The following is a 22,500-nucleotide window of genomic DNA, read 5'->3' as shown; positions in this document are numbered from 1 at the left end:
ACTAATACATGGATGTTATTTCCAGGATTTTCAAAAAGACTGGGTATAAGATTCCACCTATTTACATCCACCACTAGATAATACTCTCGAAGTAAGCAACTGTCTACATTTCGGTCATTTCCGAAACAACTGTGAATACGGCTCCATATTCTGTTGTGTCTTTAGTTGTAAAGGCATTCCGCATATCGCTGCCAATCAGTCATTAAATAGTAATATTTCCTCCATTCACTCACCACCGAGTCATTCTCGGTGGTGAGGGCTGTACTCCTATCACTGGCTCCGTAGTCCCAGAAAACGGTATTTTACACACCAACGCCATAATACGAAAATCGTCTAGGTCTGGAGTCGTATCAGGGAATTTCTCAGAGCTGGGAAAAATGCATTGAAGCTCTGTAATTGACTGTCTGGATCGCTTTCCATCAAGCCGAGGGAACACCAGAGCGGTGTGTCGTGCTGTGGCTGCCGACTCATTTTCCTCCCTGGTTGTAATCTGTCTCAACGGCTCCACTGTGGCTTTTCACGGGACATCACTGCTTTTATCGATTTGTTTATGTTTTATGCCCCGATCCTCTTACTAATATTTGGTTGTTGCCAGTTTTCCAAGGGAGTTCTGTCTGGATGACTCAGCAGAAAAAGAAAACACTTTTAAGCTGTTCATCCGTTAACGTCCATATTAGTGGCTGTTTGTAAAAAAAAATGTTGTAGTTAAGATAAATGAAAACATGTTTCGGTTTTGTGGGCACAGCATAAGCATCCCGGTCTACATAATGGGCTTTGGATTGTTAAAAATACTCAGCATAGTGGTTCCATTATCCTGTGTCTAAACTAGCTAGTTCAAGCGCCCCTACCCCACTCCAAGTCTCCTTATTATTCCATTCAGTTTCTGCCTAGTGTCACATGTTTAACCCTTATTTAACGTCTCACCTCATTTAAATGAAGGCAGCACAGCATCATGTAGTGGCTAGGGAGTTTGAGTCAAGGACTGAAGGACCTGGGCTAGATCCCAAGTATAACCAACCTACTTGTGGACATCCTTAAGCTGAATGCCCTAACCCCTACCTGCTCCATGATCACCTGTATCTCTTGATAAAAATATCTACTAACTAAATGATACATATGGATGTATGAAGTACTGATATTGTTATTGTGATTCTGTCATTATGTAGTCTTAGTGACTAGAAGTGAGATTAGCCAACATGGTCAAAATGTCAGACAATTAAATGCTTGAGTGTTCCCCCTTTAAAGATAAATCCACTCTTAACAAATCCATGTAGCCATGATTTATGTCGTAGAGAACCAACCCCAACAGGTCAAGCACGAATGAAAACAAACGCACGTGCTGGGAACCAAAGCAGGCTCCGGCCTCCGCTATGATTTACACCCTTGACTGCTGTGGTTTCGGTCACCCAAACCAGAGGCTAGACCAGAAGTTGTTCTCCGAAACAAGATTCTTGGTTAGGCACGGTTCGGGAGCAGGGGCCGGCCGTGGACAAGGTTAAAGACCTTACCGCCCTTTCCCAGACGGTAATTTGTGGCTTTGGCCTGGTAAACTTCACAACGCCACTAACCGGTTCGGCTTCTGAAGTTACTGCTACTTTTATGTGGCCGGTCACATGCTCGAAAGGGCCCGACGAGTTTTGACATGTAGCCGCCATCGCGGCCGGCGGATTCCCCTTGCAGTTGAAGAGGTCATAGTTTATTTTCACACTGTGACACACTGAGGCGTTCCACAGAGGAATATGTAGCTGTTTACTCTGTTCAAGAAATACAACTATGCTGTATTGGGTTGGTGTGTTGATATCGGACCTACATGTCAAGGGTTTATGCCGCTTATTATGGATATGGTATTGGAGAAACCTAGACGGCGTAAGAGTGAGCCGTTGCTAATGTCGTCGGCACACTACATCTGTATCTCTGCTACCCCCGCGCGCGTGCGTGTGTGTGTGTGCGCGCGCGCGCGTGAGTGTGTGTGCGCGTTAGTGTGTGTGTGTGTGTGTGTGTGTGTGTGTGTGTGTGTGTGTGTGTGTGTGTGTGTGTGTGTGATTTTCCTGAAGCAAAGCAGTCGCCACAGTGGGACGTTGTTATTTTTTCTCCACGCTACCAAACTACCCAGAATTCCCTCCTTCGGTCACAGACACGGCCGATTGGCCACGGAGGGGAACCTTGGGTGGCACGGCCCGTCTCTCGAAAAACATTTCAAAAAGTCGGTCGCGCCGTGAGGGAAGGCGTAGAGACTGGGTACGAGGGCGCACAGGCAGAGACGGAGCGGGATGAGGTCATGGTGGTTAAAGTGGAAATGTGCGGCGGTCATCATAGACTGGGCGCTGGCCCGTGTGTTTGAGCGTTTCTTACTCAACCCCCATCCCCCGCCTCCGCCCCAGGTGAATGGCAAACTGTCTGTTGGAGGCTGAAGCCTGATTGCCAACCATCTGTTTCTAGAACGTTCCAGATGTGCCTGCTCAGGTACAAGTCCGGATGCTGACGCAGTGCATCGGCACCCTTTAGTACCGCACAGCGCGAACACACACCGGCACACGCACACACACACACACATGCATGCACACGTGCGTGCACATGCACACACATGCATACACGCACACACACACACATGCACGCGCACATGGTTGCATGTACACACATGCATACAGACACACACTCGCACGCACATAAACAGGCACAAGCGCAAACGCGCACATCCACACACTGTCTTCCGAGTCCACAGATTTACTGACAGTAATTCTACCCTCTGCTTCCAGTCATCCTCCTCTCCCCCCCCCCCATAAATCCCATGAGGTACGATAGTGTAGGAACCGTGTTCAGCCTGCCTTTAGCTGTAGGCATCCTCGAGTGAGATGCTTCACCCCTAGCCCCTTCTGGACCACGTGTGTCTGAATTCATCAAGTCATTTTAGGTGATCTGGATTAAATCCCCTTGACTTGGGTCTCACTGTGTCTGTACCCCCCCCCCTCTCTCCCTTGTTCTCAGACAAAGTCCCATGCCTGTCCAGAGACGTCTCTCCGCAGAGCACACCGTCCATCAAGGTGAGTTCATGGAGAGATCCATGAGGAATCACCTGTACACGCAGACACATTACTCTACACATTTACATGAGAAATACGAGCAATGAAAAATGCTTTCTCAGTACATTGGAATTTAACTTTTCATGTTATGTGGGCTCTGTTATTTTGCATGTATTTATTTACTTTACATATAGGACTATATATTTTTGTTAAGTTTTTAATAGGTTCACAGATTTATTTTTACCCGCTCAAGAAACCCCAAGTCACGCATTGGTCGATTCTTCATGAACTGTCCGATCAGCGGTCAAAACATAAATCCCATAATGACCTCCAGTGCACCACTTTAGGAAAGTACTCCTCCCTACAAGGTCCTTACCCCCACCCCAAAAAAGACCAGGGTTCGAAAAGAAATGTTTATTTAATTTATAGCATGAACTAGACCTCTATATAACTGTCCAAGGGGGTGGAAGTGTGGGGCGGGGGGGGCATCTGGAAGCCCTTAAGTATCATCCCCGCCTCTCTCTCTCTCGCCCTCTCCCTTCTCATACCTCTCCTGAAAAGTTTGGTTCCATTCTGAAGTATGTTAATGGCTTTTAAAGTGGCCCTCACGTGGACCTTGAAAGCGGGGGCACCGAGCCCGGGGCCCTTGTTTACCTGGGGCGGGGAGCTCGCTGCTGTCGCCCTGAGTCGTTGCAGGTCTTTTAGGGCGGGGCTAAAAAAAAAAAAAAAAAATCGTCATTCTTGTCTTTACACTTCAAAACGCGTCGGCTCTGGATCGGGGCTGCAGTCGCCCATTTCCAGGTCGTCAGACGCCGATGGTAAAATGACACCCCCAGCGAGCGAGGGTCAGAATTGGAAGCAGGAGGAGGGGGTTGGACGGGGCACTCTGATAAGGGGCCACCCAGGCAAGTTGTCGGGCGGAGGTGGTTCCACTTATGAACTCATGAGTCACAGCTCTATCACACGATCTTAACCGCACTCGGCCTGGAATCAAGGCCGGCGAAAAGCAAGCACTGCGTGTCAAGCGCTCTGAAACACACCGTCGGTGTGTTTCAGAGCGCTTGACACGCAGTGCTTGTTTTTCGCCGGTTTCCCGGCCTTGAAGACACGTGTGTGAGATGTCTCGGATGTGTGACGAATGTCTCAGCAGACGACCAGTCTAGGAGTTGAGGGGACCGGTCTCGGCCGGAGGTGGGGGGGGGAAGGGGGAACGCACGCAGGTTGCCCTTGACAACGGGAGTCTGTCAGAAGAGCCGTCAGTTGCGGCTTATTGGAGGGACGCAAATGCCTCATGCCTTTACCGATGCATCTCACACCATGCCATAGCATAAAGCTAAGGGAAACGGCCTCTCCTAGCACAGTAGAAGCCTTTGAAGTCGTTTCTCTAATTGGTTAGAACTGGTTGAACAAGTTCTAATCAATTGATTGATCGATTAATGATTCACCAAGTTTTGTTTCTTTGGCACAAGCAAAACTTGGTTATTCATGACATTATAACATTTAATTTTCTTCCACATATCCTAAAACGAAGTGGAAGTTGCCGACATGGTAATGATACTCCTAGTTTAAACATATGTTTTATTCATTAAGTAAACAGGCATACCAGTGCACATATACTGACTTTTACTGTTTTTCTTCCTTAATTAGGGCATCAAGCCGTCTTCTTGAGCAAACCACCACATGCTTTGCATCCAAGAATGCAAACGCACACAAAAATGGACACACACACACACACACACACACACACAGTTTCCCCAAGCATCCCCTCAACAACTGCTGTGATGAAAGTATTTTCCTCGTGAACACGCACGCACACACACACACACACACACACACACACACACACACACACACACACACACACACACACACACACACACACACACACACACACACACACACACACACACACACACACACACACACACACACACACACACGCGCGCGCGCACGCTCTCACTCTTCTACTACCGTGTTTGATGTAGCCTCGCGGTGCCACATTGTTGCTCTCTGCTCTCGGGGGCACAGACCCATAACCCTGGGTGAGATGAAAGGCCCCTGCCGTGCCCCCAGTAAAAGCTGCCCTAATGGCCCCGGCGGCCACTACCCCGGCCACCCCCCTCCTCCTCCCTTCCCCTCCCCCGGCCTCCCTGCTGGGGGAAACTCAACAAACATGGCTTCACTCTGGAGCCAGTCCAGTGCTCGACCCAATTGAGTGGATAGGTAACTGGGGGGGGGGGGAAGCAGTTTAAGGCTGTGCTCGTGAGAACAAGAACAGGGTGGTCTAGTGGCTAGTGGTTAACCCCCCCCCACCACCACCACCACCACCACTACTCACTACCCCTGCCCAAACTTCGCCTCAAGAAAGGGTTTAATTCCCCACAACATGCAGCGTGTCACTCACCAGAACCGGCATTGGGGTTAGCGAGACACTTTCACCACAAGCTCCCCCTGCGTAGGAAGCACTGCTAATTGATTTAGCTGGAGGTCCAGAAGTGGTCCTGTCATGGAGGTTTGAGCCTTAGCTGTTTGTTTTCCTCCTTCTTGTTCCATCGCTGCCGGGCTTTCTGGACCGGCTTGTTGATTTCGGCCGACATGTAGGAACGTTTTACGATTGGCGTTTTAAAGTCGCTCCTCTGCCACGTCTGATTAGGATTAAATGTGTTTATACGAAGAAGAAATGTTAAAATACAAACGAGTGAATTCAGAGAGCAGGATTGGTTAAGAAATGCCAAAGAAATCTGGATAGCCGTGCTAGTTTTAATGGAAATAAAAGGGTAAATAAAGCAAATAATTAAACCCTAACATTTGACATCATCCGAATGGATTCTCAACCGCAGACTTGTTAAATCCGTAAAGTAGTTCATGGTAGCATACAAATCATGTCTTAAATACACACAACTTCGTCTTTTCATAAACTGTATTATTTTCAGTTTATACTTTTAATAAAAAATGTCATTCATAAACATCGAAACACAAAATATGACCAATGCCCGAAGACTGGAAGACTCGAAACTCACACACAAACTGAGACACTGATAGTCGATCACACAGAAAATCCGTACACATGACCCGTGTATATATGGCCTCACGTCCATGCACACAAAGACCCTCCGACCAGAATCAATGTCTTCCTATTACAGCTTCGGGGTCTGGGGACGGGGAAAGCAGGAGAAATAATTGGGGCGACCCTTTGTTACATGGAGCTCTCTATCTATTTACCTCGACTCTCGGACCACACTCGGGCCACAGTGACCTCCTCTCTCCCCGTCTCCGTCTCCGCATAGAGGGCAGAGATACATCCTGGCTCTCTCCGCTCCCTTGCACACGGTGCATGTAGAGCAAGGCTCTTTAATCAAGGCTGGCCCGCTCAGTTCCTGTAGCCCTCTCTCTCTCTCTCCTTGTAGCGTTTTTCCTCCCCGGCCTTCACCGTGGCCTCTTCTCTCGTCATAGCCCCCTTTTGCGCTTGTGAAGTCTGCGTAGTTTGGCCGAGAAACGAGCAGGAGAAAATCAAGCAGCCTTCCAAGTTGGCCTCATTCTCTCCCCGCTCTCTCTGTTCGTCATCTCCCCGTGATTGTCCGTTCCAGAGACTCCTTTCCCCCCTGGTTAGTCCGTTCCTATAGGCTCCTTGAGAGGCCGTATGTATTTTTAGCTGAAAGTCGGCGCACGTTAATATCTTGTTCATAAAGTAATCTACTCCTTTACTCATACGCATAATCGAATCATTTTTATGTAGGGGATTTAGTTTGAACTCTGTTATGGGTCTTTTTATCTTGGTGTGCAAGCAAAAGGGTTGGAGTGGTTGGAAAGGCCAGCTGGCTCCATCAGAGCTTGGCACATCCAACTCAATGTGTTTGCTCAACCTTTTTGTTCCAGCCGAGTCTCTTAAGAGCCCAGGTCTTTTTGCTCCTCGATTGGGTGTGTCTGTCTGTCTCTCTCTCTCTCTCTCTCTCTCTCTCCTATCCTGTCTATGTGTTCATACTGAATCTCTCTGTCTTCTCCTCCTCCTCCTCCCCCCCAGGAGGAGCTGCACCCGGTGGAGGCCGAGCGAGAGGAGCCCGTGGTGGTGCCCCCTGTGGCCCCTCTGGAGGAGATCCACAAGGGGCGTGCCGCAGAGGACTTCCAGGAGCGACGTGCCCACGCCATCTCCGCCAAAGCGCTGGACATCGAGAAGGTGCCTCCGCCATCCTACGTTGGGCTTTCGAAAATTGTGTTTTCCAATTTGAGCCGGAGTCTTTAAAGGCCCCTATACTCTTTTAAAAGGTCCCATATTATGCCACCAGGTGTGAGTGTGATTAGCCATTACAAGCCGTGTGGAAAATCGACCCCTATCTGATATCACAAGTGGGCGCGTCCGACTAGATGTGTGCTGGTTAGATCAGTCTACCGGCCTACCCAGTGGACTGTGGACTGACGTCTATCCGTCATACATCTAGGTGGACACGCCCATTTGTGATGTCACCAGAGGCAGATTTTCAAGTCGGCTTGCGAGGCTAATCACACTCACACCCGGTGTTCTAATACATCACCTTTTAAGAACTGACTGAAATACCGAAGCGTTGTATTTCGGCGCGGTGTTGGCATGTAAAACGTGTCAGACGATAACCAGGCCGTGTCATAAAGTAAAGTAGTGCGCAGCCTTTTTCGCGATCGCAAAAACTCAATTCTACCGTTATATATATTTTCTCTTTCTTCAGCACATATTCCTGGCATGCCCTGGCCCTTACGTTGTGTGTCTCTCTCACACGAATTACAGCGCCTGGCTGAAGCTCACGCAACAACCACTCATTAATACATTCCCTCCCGTGGCAGAGAACAGCGGTCGGGTCATTGCCTCAGCGAGGAGCTGCATTAAATGCCTTTTCACCCTGAAGAAATAGTTTATTTTTATGCCTAAAAGAGCAAGACCTACAAATGACTGTTGGTTACCTGCCAGGTCGGGATGAGAAAGTTTACGAGCTCAAAGCCCAGCGATTACCAACATGTGCCTGCTGGCTCTTGTTGTTTTACTAGAAAAAAGCCCCTATAGGTTCTTACAAAGCGCACACACCCACAGACACACACACGCACACGCAGCTTCACTTCTGCCTTTTGGAAATACCCACAAGAGAGACAAATTACACCTGGCACATGATTCCATATTACTCAAGACAGGATGCGGATCAGCACGTCCTTCATATCTAATGCCTCTGCTGGAATGTGAGGTGATGGATGTCTATACACGGGTTATCAATAAACAGAGGCAGCCGGCACGCAGATGTAACCGCGCACATATGGTGAAACCCATAAACACATTAATGGAGGACATTTGGCAAACATTTTCTATCTTGTTAATGAGCACTCGTCTGTGTACTGTAGTGTAAAACATTCCTGGTTAAGGATTCCCACAGTCTTCCACCTCCGCTCCTAATGAACGCCATTCCCGCTCCGCGATCCCCGCTGCCTTGACGCACCCAGTGAACCCAGCGCTTCCCCGCGGGGCTCCCACGCGAAGGTGCGCAACTGGGGCCCCTCGAGTGGGGCCCTCACACGGAGCTGGTGCGCAACAGGGCCCTCTCGCGGAGCTGCGCCACACAGCCCAAAGGGGCCCCACACACAGCCCAGACTCAAACCAACGGCCAACTGCCTTCATCCGACCACTCCGTTGCCTCTCGTCTGACTCTTTCGGCAGAAAAGTTGCATTTAAACACACCGCAAAGACTACCGCCAACTGCACCGTAGCGTGTTGGTTCTGCGCGAGATGCAATAAGTCTCCTTGACATCGGGTGGCGCTAATCCGCTCCCTCCCTCACACCTCGCTGGTTGTGTGCTAGCAGCACACAACCAATCAGAGGCTCCGATCCTCAGACGCCAACGCTCTTAGACTTTGCAGGTTGAATCGGACCAGACGCCTTCCTCGCGGTCCTAAAAGCTTCCAACACGGCTGAAAACACGGAACAGGTTTGTTCCCGAACTCGTCAGAGTCTCCCCAAAAGTTTGAGATGGCAAACGGTTGGGCCAGTGTGTAGCAGCTTCTCAGAGCCCGTTTAAACTATTAGGACATGCTGACACCGCAGCCGGCTGCTTCCTTAACCCTACCCCGGCCGTATAACCCTTCCCTTCTCCTTTACTGTCCCCCCTCCCTCTCCCCCCTCGTGTGTGTGGACTTCATTACGCGGGACGTTTTCAGACTTTTTTTTTTATTTTTTTGGGTTATTTACGAGGGCATTATGTTCAATCCTTGTAAATGGTGCACAGCATGTGAAAGGAGGCGTCCCGGCAACTGCAGTAGAGTTTACAACCACGGCTGTTTTCTCTTTGGACGTGATCAGGGGGTAGAAGCCAGGGAGAGGGTTCCTCATGCGGGAACACTTGGGAGCGCTTCGCCCCGGGCTCTGGATGCGGTCCGGGGTTCTAGCCGAGGATACGCAGGATTAGTGGAACAGGGCTTGCTTACAGGAGGATTACAGCTCCCGTAGTGGAACCAAGTGTCTGTGAAAGTGAGGTTCCTGGAAAAGTGCATTGTAGCGCAGGGAGGATTTGATAAATGTTCCCTTGTGAGGGTGGTTGTTGCTCTTGAGCATGGCTACACTGACCTGATCTACACGACTTTCCCTCATGAAAGACTTGATTGTTTGGCCGTCTTTCTCTACTTTGAGCCTCCCTCAGTATGTATAGTATAAGTCACTTAGTCACACTTCCTCCATCAATACCACCTGGGCCATACTAGCTCTTACTGACGGGCGGAATGTGGCTCAGGAGGTAGAGTGGGTTTGCTGGTAACCAGATGGTTTCCAGTTCGATAGTGTTGAGGTGTCCCTGAGCGAGACGCCTCACCCTTACTGCTCCCGACGAGCTGGCCGTCGCCTTGCATGTTTGACTCCGCCGTCGGTGTGTGAATGTGTGTATGAATGGGTGAATGTTAGGCCATATTGTAAGGCGCTTTGAGTGGCCACTTGTTAGAAAAGCGCTCTATAAATGCTATTTTAGCATTACCTTTTCCATTATTCCTATTTAGACTATTTTCCATTACCTTTCCTTCTTCTAACAAGCATCACGAAGAAAGACATTTTTTTCTTTTGTCGGACACACCCCAACTAGCTGCCGTATGACTGGTTCTTATTGGGTTGTCCCTAGTCTTTAGTCGCCTGGATTAGGTCTGACACATATTTTACCTTTCAGGCCCTCAATCTGGTCCAGCCATCTATTCTATACACACGCGCGCACAGTAACGCCGGGTGCAACGCCAGCGTCCATTCTGGAAAGAAAACAGGGTTGCCACTCCTGTCAAACAGAACGGAGCGTTTCATCGACCCAAACCCCGACAGGTCCCTGTGTCGGTACGGGGGCGTGTTTACGTAGCTAAGTGAAACAGGGTCTGCTGAAACTCGACCACATCTCCTTCTCCCTCGCCGTCACAGCGTTGATTTTGGCGGCCGCCCCACCTCAGTCCACGGGACAGCGAGAGGCACCGAAGGATACGAGCTCTATGCTTTATCGTCGGCCGGGATATGGCCCATGGTACAAAGGGGGATTCTGTGCCGGTCGGGCCGTGGCTAAATATTGTTGTTGTCATGGACACGACCAACGCGATTGCTTAAGGTTATAAGGAGTAGAAGGGAAGCAAGCTTGATTTAAGCTCACTGATGTCTCTAGCAGGTTCCAACGCTGGCGGGGTTAACTGTTCCCCCTCCTCTCTCTCTTGCTCTTCTCTCGCCAGGCTGTCATAGACTCTTTCACCTTCCACTCATAACATGAAGATTCCCATGCAGGTCTAGGAATAACACTGCGAAGAGCGTGGGGGAAGATTTGACAAATTAGTTTAGAATTGACTGATTACCCAACGGATTTTCCCCTCACAGTCTCTCTTTGGCAATCGAATGGCGTTGGAACATTTTATGCAGACACAGCTAAATCTGCTTATTGGATACATTGGTGAATCTAAACTGTACTCAAACGTGGCTTCATTCTCTTTCAACACATGGGTATTAAGGCAGTATTTCAACAATTTGGCATATTTGGCTTAATATCCACTTATCCACTATCAAGTACTTTCAAAAAGGGACCAAGAATTGGACAATTGATATTTGGATCCATTTTTCCCTCAAACAGATTGAAATTATCTATTCTACAACCAACCCAATGTCTCCTTAGAACCAATCAGGAAGGCCCCCCCACCCAGGAGCCCGGTTTGCTTCCTTCCTGATTGGATAACAAGGGAGGGGTTTCAGGAAATGTGTTTGAATACAGGAAGTACTACTTCAGCACATTGTTATCTACGAACCTCTTTCTGCCTGCCTTTTTTGTTTAGAGAGGTGTGATTGGATACTTCCTCGAGAACGGTTCATAAAAGTAGGCTTTCAGCAATCAACCAAGGGCTACTCTAATAGGGTAAAGCCCCAAATAGTTTTCTTCTTTGGTTTTAGGACAATAACGGGCGGCTACTCGAATAAAGCGAAAATCATTCAAATGGGTACAAAACATTCATGATTGATTCATGTATTAATACATCAATACATTCATGTATTGATACATCGGTACATTCATGTATTGATGAATACATTCATGTAAATTCATGTATTGATCACTACATTCATGAATGATTCTTGATTTGATGCATTCATGTATGGACCATTTGACCTATGTAACTTTTCGACCAATTGACATATGGTTCAAACCAAGGCATTAAGTTTCTGTAACAACTCGTGAAATCAGTTTTGCCCTTGCATGCTTCCAAGGAATGTGCCTGTACTTCAGAGATACAGAAAGGGCCAGACTGCAAGTCAGGTTTCCCCTCTGGATATTTCCTGTCACTGTTGCACCATCGTAGTCTTGTTCGTGTTGTTTCTTTTTTTCCTCCACTAAGTGTTGTTTCATTGCACCACAGGACAGAGAATATAAAGCAATCTCTGGTCAGTGTGCAAATGACCACTAGGCACTTGTGTTAAGCTGATGTTATTGACCCCCAGAGATAGACAAAATCGTTTTCCTCACTTTAACCAGAAGGTTTAGATATAGATACTAAAACCTTTGAGTCCTTTTTTTCGTAGATCCATTCAAAAATAAAAACGGAAGCGGCAAGTTTTATAATGACGCAGGGCTCCAGGAAACATTCTCCCCATCGTTCTGCTTTAAAGTACATTCCCCGCCATACAGATGGTCTGTTCTGTAGCTAACGAACCATCTGTAAATAAGCCCAAGAGGGAGTCCGCCCACCCCGTCCCCCAAGCACAGTAGTCATCGTTAATATCCGGGGAAAGATCCCCAGAAAAAACCCACGTCATGTGTGCAGTCGCATGCAGGTCCTCATAATGCCTGCGGCCCATCACACACACATCCTTTTTCCTCACTGAACGGGGACGCTTCCTTTACCCCTCGCCCCAAAGTCCCCACAAACATCCCCGGTTATGTGTGCTACTGCTTGCGGGTTCTCATGATGCATCCAGGCTATCACACAGATTTACTTCTTTCCCTTACTGAACGGGGTCTCTGCCTTTACCCCTCGCCCCAAAGTCCCCACAAACATCCCCGGTTATGTGTGGTAATGCATGCAGGGTTCTCATGATGCCTACATCCGATCACACACATTACTGTACGGGCCTCTGTGTTCGCCCCACAGCCCTTTGCCCTCCGCGCCGTAGCGAAGCAGTCGCCTCTCCTCTCTGCTCTCGATACCCGACGTAATCTGCAGAAATAACATGGAGACGCTTCGCTTCTGATCACTGGAGAAACGAGAAGCCAGGGTGGAAAGAATGGAGAAATAATAGAAGGGAAAAACAGAGGCGAAGCAAGAATAAGAACCAGGACAAAATGGGGGAATCACAGGGAAGCGAGCGGCAGACAAAAGGGCGAGACAGTTGTCCAGAGTCCTGAAGAGACAGAACAACCACAAGAAATTGGAGGACATGGAAGAGTCCATTAGTCGCTGCTGAGCAGGCTGGAATGAGTGAGTTTTGTGTTTTCTGGAGGAAAGTGGAGCAATTGTGCTGTGCAATCAAGGGCCAGAAATGCAGACACAGCATTGTTTCTTTTATTTGCTTTCTACCCTTGGGTAATTTGACTGAAATAATTTACAGTTTTTGTTTTTATGATTTTTTTCTACAGCGCCATGCATTAGGCGTTCACTGCTGCTTTCGAGACGTTATGTTATATTATTTGTCTGGGATTCGTTATGTTATTCAAGCTTCGAAAGCAGCGGTTACTTGTACCTAACTAGATGTTCATTAACAAAATCTACATTTCAACTGGTCCACTGGCTAGCTTTGCTTGAGCAGATGCTGGTCGTTTGCTTTAGTAAACCAGTGGTTCCTGAGCAGAGTTAATATCACATGAAAGTGTAGTGTTTCAAAGAAGAATATATTGCTTTTTCTATTCTGGGAGTCCTTCTTTAATCACTGGCTGCAAGTTGTACTGACTTACTTTAAAATTGGAAACCGCAATAGTATTTGCAATTGTTCTCGCCCCCGCACTGTGAAGTCCTGAAAAATACATAATAAACCCTGTGGTCTCCCATCTGTAGTACTTCTGGACAAAGGAAAGAAATCTGTCTTATATTAGAAAAGAACCATGTGAGTTGGATACATAATGGTCTTTTGGTCTTGGTCATTTTTACTTGACGGCTTTCTGTTTCATTACGAGGCGTTGGTGGCTCTGTGTGAAATGGCAGCTCCCAAACCAACATTTCATCACCTCTCCCTTCCTTGTTTCTGTCCCTTAAGTGGTTGTAACAAACCAAACCAAAACTTGACCAATTTACTGAATACTTCAAATTATTTTGTCATCGAGACAGGCTTACAAGACACTTTGGATAACAAATCCTGCTGAATGATTAAATTACGTAAATATACGTTTACATTTACATTTGGGGCATTTAGCAGATGCTTTAACCAAATTGACAAACATATTGCTGTCTTTGCAGTAAGGATGTTCATAGAACCAAGTGCCAAGACCTAACAATCGCTAGGTTAACCCATTCCCCGTATACAACAAAGATAGCCAGGATAAGATGCTACATAACTTAGTACTATAACTAAATACGACATACAATAAGTGTGTACGTTAAGTGCCAGGACGTACAACGTCTAGACATTGGACCCTGACCGCAGCACTACCCACAGGGGATGCCCTCAGCCTCATCTCCTCTTCCCCCTGCCCCGTCCCCTCCAGGTGTACCGGCAGGACTGCGAGACCTTCGGCATGGTGGTGAAGATGCTGGTGGCCAAGGACCCCAACTTGGAAAAGCAGCTGCAGGTCCCACTCCGGGAGAACCTGGGGGAGATCCGGGAGCGATGCCTGGAGGACCTCAAGCACTTTATCAGCGAGCTGGACGAGGCGGTACGGCAGCCGGACACGCTAGCCTGACCCGCTGCCCGTCCAATCACAAACTCTCTAGCGTAAACGGTGGCCAATCGGAGACCGGAGATCTTGAGAAGATATTCGGACGGAACGCGTCTGTGTTATGGGGGGGAGGGGAGGAATGTTGAGACGATTGAAGGTATGGAGTGCTGGATTTCTTCAGTTTTGAGCCAGACGCATGAACAATACCTCCTGTATGTCGGGGTCAAACCCAGCAATATGCTGGGAATATGGTGCATACGTCGGTGGTGATGAACAGTGTTGCCGTGGTACACATCCATTTTGTTTTTGGAGCCGGTTAAACGTACTTGGCAACAATTTTCTTTTCATTATTTTTCATTTCATGGTTAAACCGAAAAAAACAGAAATGGAAATATGTAACGTCCTTTTTTTATTTATTCTTATAGATGTGTTATGTTTTTAAATGAGGTCAAATGTTTTTCTGGAGCAGACAGTGCCAATGCGGTTTTAATTTGCTTACATCTTCCATGGTATTAACTGTTTTTGTTAACCAAGTAGGATTGGTGTACATGGAAGCAGACAAGTGACACTGAGCTGTTTTGTAGCATGTATGTTGTTACGCAGTAGACTTTGAAATTGACATTGTGGACTCAGTTTCTGCTTCCAAATATGCTCCAATTGTGTACAGCTCGTCCGAAGATGTTGGTTCTGTTTTGTTTAATTTGTTTTTGCCTTTGAAACATATTTTTGTCATACTGCACAACGTTTGTGTATTGTGATTAAAAAAAGATGTATTGTGATTTAACTTTTGAAAATGAAATAAAACCCTTTAACAAATGCATATCTTTATGTTGTTGATGTAGTTCATGAAAGCCAATTAAATAAGCATACCTCACACCATATGCTCAAGAGCACTTTGGTAGGTAAATAGTGAACAACTATTGTTTACTTGTTAGCTATGATTTGACAACAAAACATTTCTTCAATTGTAATGAAATAGTAAAATCCCATATGAAGCTTTCCAAAGTGTTTATTAAAAGCTTTTATATTGCAAAGCATTGAAACGACGGTACAGACGTAGCGAGTACCTTGACTGAATAGGAATTGAAGCACTAATACCAGGACAAGAGCATTGTATACTTTTTACAATATATCGCTGGAAATATTATTGAGACTAGATTGTAGAATAATGAGTGACGTTTTACTCCGCCGAAATTGGCTTGTGTTGTAGCAACCAATTGTGCTTTGAAAACATCTATGAAGTTGTGTTTACAAATGGCATTCCTTTTTAAATGATGTGAAAAAAAAACTTAAAACAAGGATACAAAAATACCGGTATTAAAATCTTAACTTAATATATACAGTATCAATTTACTCTTAAATAATTATTTGGTTAGTTTCTAGTTGCTTGGTAAATAATCAAACCTCTGTTTTTACAATGGGATTGTTCCAAATCTCGCAGACTCCAAATTTAAAAACAAAGCAAAGTTGTTTATTGGCAAATATTAAAACTATAGGGATACAAGAAAATGCTTCCAAACCTTTTTTAACTGAAGCCCTCCATATGTCCATTATAGTGCTAGAAAATAAAGTTCCACAAGTCAGGCATACGCAAAAGACTGTTATTCAAACTCCATATTGCACTGATCAGATTTTGTCCTTCTCTGACTCAGAAGTTTGTGTCCCATGTTTTAAGGATTAACTTGTGTGGTGTATCAGAGCTGATATGTATGGCATTTGGCAATAAGAGGAAAATGGGTATAGAGTCCATGGAAAAAAAAAAAGGATACTACACAGCATTTGTCCATGCGGTCCGCTGCACACTACTTCATGTAAGCATCCATGAAAAAAGCTTTATGAATCACAATTAAATAGATTATAATAACAACTATACACTTCTGGAATGACCTTTTGAAACTGCAAAAAAATGAAGTGGCAGTCACCTTGGTAAATCATTACCTGAAATCCAAACACTCGAGATGTAAGTGAGCTACCCGATGACTTTCTGTACAAAATCTCTTTCCCCACTGCTGGCTAGACTCACAAACCTGATCCACATCCAAGTAACTATCAAATCAGATATTCTGGTTTCCTTGCTTAATGGAGTGCATCCCCTTTATATAAATACAGGTCTGGCAAGCTTGTCTCAGGATGTTAAGAGATGATACAGTTTTTGGCTTTGTGGCTTTTGCGGCGAGCAGTCCGTGAGCCTAGGCTTTGTGGGGAAAGGGCGGTGACCCTGGTGGGGTAGTCCTCGGTATAGTACTGGTAGCGACCAGAGGCACGAGGCTGAGGGATTGGCTGGCCCAAAAAGTAGCCTTCCTCCTCCGAGTCTGAGGAAGAGGAGGAGCAGGTGGAGCACCAGTCGTCCTCGTCTCTGTACAGATCCATGATGCGTTCGACCCGCGGGTCGCTGACGGGCGCCGAGTTCGGGACGGCGTAATCGGCCTGGCTTTGAGGAAACTGGGGGGGCAGTCTGCACTGGGAAGACTGGCCGAATATCGCCCCACCTTGAGGCTCACCCGGACCCGCCCGTTGGGTCTCGTAGGGCCTTTGCATCTGCTCCAGGGGAACCATGTTCAGGGCGTTGTCCGAGCGGGTTTTGCGGCTCCTGCGCTGCCTGCCGCTGTGGTGGGCCGGCCTGCTCCGACCGTGGTGGCTGGCCGGGCGTCCGTGTTCCCTGGCCGGCTCCTCGGCTCGGCGGTGAACCCTCCGCTGGGGCCGCTCGCTCATGGGGTGCTGCCTGACGTTCACCTCCATGCCGTCGTAACAGCCGTTGTCCACGGTGTCCTCTGAGAACTTGACCATCTGCGGGGGCCTGCCCTGGGACCGGCTTCTCCTCAGAGCCGGGGCCTGGAGCAGCAGCGACGGAGACGAGACCTCCTGGGAGGTGGGAGATAACGAGAAGGAGCCTCCCGAGGCACAGCCTCTCAGTCCCATCATTCCCATCTCGTTGGCGACCTCCTCGTCCACCTCCACTGCCGACCTCTGCTGGCGTTGGAGGAGATGTGGTTGGTGCTGGTGTTGGTGTTGGTGGTGGTGGTTGTCCAGCTCTGGGACCATCAAGGAGTTAGCGCTGTGGTGAAGGCGGGATGAGTTGAGAGTTCCCATGTTGCTCATCTTCTCACAGCCCTCGACGGACTCTAGGGGCGGCTTTAAACCGTGGAGCGAGTATAGGATGGTTCGTTCTTTGCTGTCTCCGTCTACCGATGCACCTGTGACAAGGAATAAAGAAAGAGATGATCAGATATCATCAAAACGTTTGTTTACATGCATGTCTGTCATTAAAAGTCTGCATCTTACCGGTGATGTTGGAAAGGGCCAATGAGTCCATGGAGTCTCCTACACCTTGCTCGGCCTTTCTCAACTCGTCAGTGATACACTCCAAGGAGTCTTCATACCATTGCCTTGGGTCCCTCCAGAAGGTTTGCCTTCCTGGTCCACATTGGTCCTCCTCTCTGTCCAGCTCCAGCTCTTGTATCTTCCTGGCACTAGCTGGGCCAGGGTGGCTCCCATAGGCAGAGTCCCCCAAGCCGTCCTGGGACTGAGTCCAGTACATCTCAGGGAGGTTTTTCTTACTTATAAATCCAGGGCTGAGGCTATTGCTTTGGGATTGACTGTAGATCTGACTCTGAGATGGGCTTGGAGAAGTTGGCGAGGATAGGTTCACCCCCATGGAAGTAGGGTCGGGTTTCAGCCAGGGATCAGAGACCTCCTTCGGTCTGATTCGGTCACTGCCGGGGCCTGCGGCGTCGGGCGACGGTTGATTGAACATCCCGCAATCGCCGAACTTGAGCAGAAGCTGAGTCATGAAGTCCTCGTGCTGCGCCCACTCCTCCGGGTCCTCGTCTCCGCCCGCCTCCTGCTCCTCCCTCTCTCTCCAGTACCTCTCCTCCTCCAGTCCGGCCCGGGCCAGCTTACGCCCTACGATATCGATGTCCTGATTGACGTTGGTGTCCATGCCCCCATCGACGTCTCCATTTGTGCACTTGCACTCTGAGGGGTTCACGGCAGCGGGAGGGGGGCTCAACACCTGGGACTGTCTCCACTGATCTGCAGGCCGGCTTTTCCCCATGCGGACACTGCGGCGGGACTCGCGGGAGCGTGCTGACTGGAAGGCCGAATCGGCGGAATCCGAGGCATGGACGTCCTCGCCCTGACTGCACGCCTTGGAGCAGTAGATGCGACCCTCTTTGGGCAGGAAGGGACAGCCCAGCAGGGAGGACTTGCACTGGGCACAGCAGAAGCACTGGTCGGTGGCGTGCCAGTGGACCCCTTCGTAGGTCATCTGGGCGTGGTCCACACCTAGGTTAATGAAGGGAGAGGACACTTTCATTAGAAACGTGTAACAAAGGGACCCACCTCACCGACTACAACAAAGGCAGTTGCTTGATCATTTGCACCAGAACAAGTAAGGAGGGAACCATAATGTCCAAAGACTTATGTCTTACCAATGTTCTCGCCACAAGCCTCGCAGTACTCGGCATAGAGCGACTCGAAGCAGCCGCAGCAGTACGGGCGGCCGTCCTTCATGATGTACCGCTGGCCCCCCAGCATGGCCTCGCACTCGTAGCAGGCAAAGTGCTTCATGTGCCAGTGGCGTCCCTCTGCCTCCGTGCACTCATCAGACAGGATGATCTGAGAATGACACGCATTTCGGTTTTGAGCTCGATTTGGTCAGTATAGCATATTGTACGAGATTCAATGTAAATACTAGTGTTACTGTAATTATTCCTTTCAAAATCAAGCAACTAATAGAAGCATTTCACCAATCAGTTTTTCTTTGTGCATCTACGTAGCAGGTGCTACCCGTAGAAAGTTAAGCAGAGATACGATAAACTGACACCTTATGGTATATCTGATAACCGGATGAGAACGACATTCATTGAACACTGGCAGACTTGTCACTGGCATGACATTCAACTGACTTAAGGGCTTAAGACCCCCCCATCTTAAGTCCTGAATAACCAGTCAGTTGACCTTTATACAAGAACTTCATATAGGGGTGGTCAGGATCTTTTTGTACAACCGGGACTTTTTCGCGTAACCCCTGGATTCAAAACGTGGGCTTACCTCATCGCAGGCGGAGCAGCGTGGCTTTAGCACCTCGGCATGGTGCCTCCCACAGTGGATCTTTCCGTTGTGGTGGAAATAGATGAGGTCCACCAGCAGCTCCTGACACGTGGAGCACGAGAAGCATCCCGGGTGCCAGCAGGGGGTCGGCCCAGCTCTGGACGCGAAGATGGCCATCTCCCCTCCGTTGATGCCTCCACTGCACTGTTTGAGCCAAACGAAACGGAGAAGACATGAGCAAACGGGGAGACGGACGGAAGGACAATGACTTATTTTAAAACGCCAGAACTATCAAGTAGGGCTTTGTGAATAATTTAGTGTTTGTTCAAAATCCAGAGGTACTTTGGCAGCACGTTGCATGTGGTTGTGAATCAAACAGACACTGAGAACTGTAAATATGGTTAACATTAGGACTTTTATGGGGGATCTCTATTCAAAACAGACCCGTGTGATTATATTAACTCCCCTGACATACAGGGAATGTCCAATAAATAGCAAAGCATTAGGGGAAGGAAGAAGATCCACCCGCGGAGCTCGACGTCTCAGTGACAAGTGGGATGACAACAATGGCAGGCCCAACGACAGGTGCTTGAGCCATATGAGATACACTATACCGTCAACGGAATCTGAGATATTTACAGTAGATCCCCGATATCCTTTATACAGCTGTCGCGGCTCGTTAAATACAACTCGCCATTATCGTTTACATTTTTGGGCCCGCGGTTATGGTTCAGCGCTCAGCTTCAACCTTCCACAGGGCACCACGACAGCCATGGAAACCCCTCAAACACACCGCAGTGAGCGCCCGAACACCCGTGAACTCGCGTAGCCTCGGCCCCGGCACATCAAAAGCCTTTAATTATTTATAGACGGGGCTTCTCCTGTTGTTGGGCCGGGCACCGGGGCCTGTGCTCCGGCGATCGTATGACCCCGGGGAGAGAGATCGGCCGAGCGTGTCTGAACATACAACCACGGGTCTTTATATAACCCGGTGGAGAGGGGGAGGGCGGTGGTGGCCATGGGATACCGGGCCCAGCTGTTAACCATTATTACCAGGCCGTACCGGGACCTCGAGGACGGGGGTGTAATGTATCCCCACGAGCCCCAGCACCCGGAAACTCAATCCTGGGTGTGTGTGGGGGGTGTGCACAAGTGTGTGTGTGTGTGTGTGTGTGTGTGTGTGTTTGTGTGTGTGTGTGTGTATGTGTGTTTGTGTGTGTGTGTGTGTGTGTTTGTGTGTGTGTGTGTGTGTGTGTGTGTGTGTGTGTGTGTGTTTGTGTGTGTGTGTCCGGGTGTGTGCGTGTGTATGGGTGTGTGTACAAGTGTGTGTATGGCAGTGTATATTGGTGTGTGTGTGTGTGTGTGTGTGTGTGTGTGTGTGTGTGTGTGTGTGTGACTACGTAGCTGCATCGATATGTTTAGAATGTGCGTCACATATTTGTAGTAAGAAGAGGAATTTGTGTGTGTGTGTGTGCTTATGTGTGGCCTTGTGCTTGTTACTGTGTAGAAACTTCATAAATGTTTACTATGTGCTATTCACACCCATAGTAAGCAGAGGAATGTGTGTTTGTGTGAGCGCGTTTGTGTGTGCGTCTGCTGGCTTATTACGTAGAAACATCAACATGAGTTTACTATGTGCTGTACACATGCATCGTGAATAGAGGAGTGTGTGTGTGTGTGTGTGTGTGTGTGTGTGTGTGTGTGTGTGGGCTCCGGGTGCATGTGTACACATGAATGGTTGTAAAGTAATATGTCTCTCTCTCTCTTTTACACAGATTACAGAGAGAGAGAGAGAGAGAGAGAGACACACACACAGTAATGCAGGGGAGATAAAATAGCTGTGTACATCTGCTACTTTGCAGTCATTTGTGTGTGTGTGTGTGTGTGTGTGTGTGTTCATGTGTATGTGTGTGTGTGTGTGGTGTGTTCGCTTGCGTGTGTGCGTGCGTCTGTGTGCATGTGTATGTGGGTGACCTTGCATCTCAGAGACTTAAGTGATGACAAGCCACATCTGCTGTTCTGGGTTGGGGCTGGGGGGAGATTATCAGGGCAGAGTGTGTTCTTCCTGGATAGCATGCCTGGGCTACCGAGCCCCATCTCGCTGGGGGGGGGGGGGGGGGGAGCCAGCGAGCCACCACCACCCACATCCTCAAGCAGGATGTGGTTTCCCGTCGCCATGGCTTTAGCCCGGGAGCGCTCCGTTCACTAATACCACCGTGTTTGTCTCAGGGTGAGCCCAGGGGGACGTGGGGGTGGGATACTGTATGTATGTATTTTGGGAAATAGGAGTCGGGGAGGGTTAGCCTGTCTGTGGGGTGCTGTGTTTGAAAAGTGCCTGTGTTGAGGTTTGACGGCTGTGGAATGGTATGTTTGACATATATCTAGATGTATATATTTATATATATATATATGAGGTATATGATATGGTAATGTTGGCAATTGTAGTTATTGACAGTGCTGTCATTGGGAATTCCTCTCATTGGCCAATCAGAATAGAGCTTCGGGGCGCAGCATGTGGCACTGTAAGATCGGATTTAAGTCACTTGTGAAGAATGTGTGTGTGTGTGTCTTTAAGAGTGTGTGTGTCTGTGTGTGTGTCTTTGAGTGTGTTTGTGTGTTTGAGTGTGCGTGTTTGTGTGTGTGTGTTCCATGTGAGCGGGTACACACGTGTCACTATGGGTGTCCCAAGTTTGCTTGTTTACCAGTAACCGTGTGTAGGATTGTGAACCTGCAGACTCGTGTACATTTGTAAATGTGTGATCGTGTCCATAAGTGACTGCGCGGGCGTGTGTCCGACGCACACGCCGGCTAGCCCGATGTCACCGGCGGCGCCTCTTACGTTCTCGCAGCGGCTGTGCTGCAGGGCGCGGGGCAGGACCTTGGGCGTCCCGCGGCCCAGCGCCTCTCTCTTCCTCTGGCCGCTGAACATGTGCAGCTCCCTCCTCTCCTCCTCGCTCAGGGACTGGCAGTACCGCACCTGGCAGGGAGAAGAGTGGGGGGGGGAAGGGATGGGGAGAGGGAGGAGACGGGGAGAGGGAGGGAGAGAGACGGGGAAGGAGGAGATGGGGAGGGAGGGAGGTAGGGAGAGATGGTGAAGGAGGGAGAGAGGGGG

At 48.6% G+C, this 22,500-nt stretch overlaps 2 protein-coding genes across 3 annotated transcripts in view; one reads left to right on the top strand and one right to left on the bottom strand.

Annotated features, from left to right (window-relative positions):
• Positions 1-15,156, top strand: part of pphln1 (periphilin 1) — a 24,290-nt gene extending 9,134 nt beyond the window's left edge. For both annotated transcript variants that reach the window (XM_079755757.1, XM_079755756.1), the window contains exons 9-11: positions 2,986-3,041; positions 7,042-7,194; positions 14,166-15,156. In XM_079755757.1, the coding sequence (XP_079611883.1) occupies positions 2,986-3,041; positions 7,042-7,194; positions 14,166-14,360 (404 nt within the window). In that variant the 3' untranslated portion in view covers positions 14,361-15,156. The remainder of the gene's footprint in view (positions 1-2,985; positions 3,042-7,041; positions 7,195-14,165) is intronic.
• Positions 15,157-15,371: 215 nt separating this feature from the next.
• The window catches only part of prickle1b (prickle homolog 1b), a 9,153-nt gene continuing 2,024 nt past the window's right edge, over positions 15,372-22,500 (bottom strand). Inside the window, exons 2-6 of the mRNA XM_079755699.1 lie at positions 22,228-22,365; positions 19,389-19,592; positions 18,767-18,953; positions 17,619-18,620; positions 15,372-17,530 (exon numbers count right to left, since the gene is read on the bottom strand). Coding sequence (XP_079611825.1) covers positions 16,470-17,530; positions 17,619-18,620; positions 18,767-18,953; positions 19,389-19,592; positions 22,228-22,365 — 2,592 coding nt within the window. The 3' untranslated portion in view covers positions 15,372-16,469. The remainder of the gene's footprint in view (positions 17,531-17,618; positions 18,621-18,766; positions 18,954-19,388; positions 19,593-22,227; positions 22,366-22,500) is intronic.

This window comes from Pollachius pollachius (assembly GCF_949987615.1).
Source record: "Pollachius pollachius genome assembly, chromosome: 18".
NCBI lineage: Eukaryota > Metazoa > Chordata > Actinopteri > Gadiformes > Gadidae > Pollachius > Pollachius pollachius.
The sequence above is the reverse complement of the archived record's forward strand: the minus strand, read 5'-3'. Positions and strand labels throughout refer to the sequence as shown.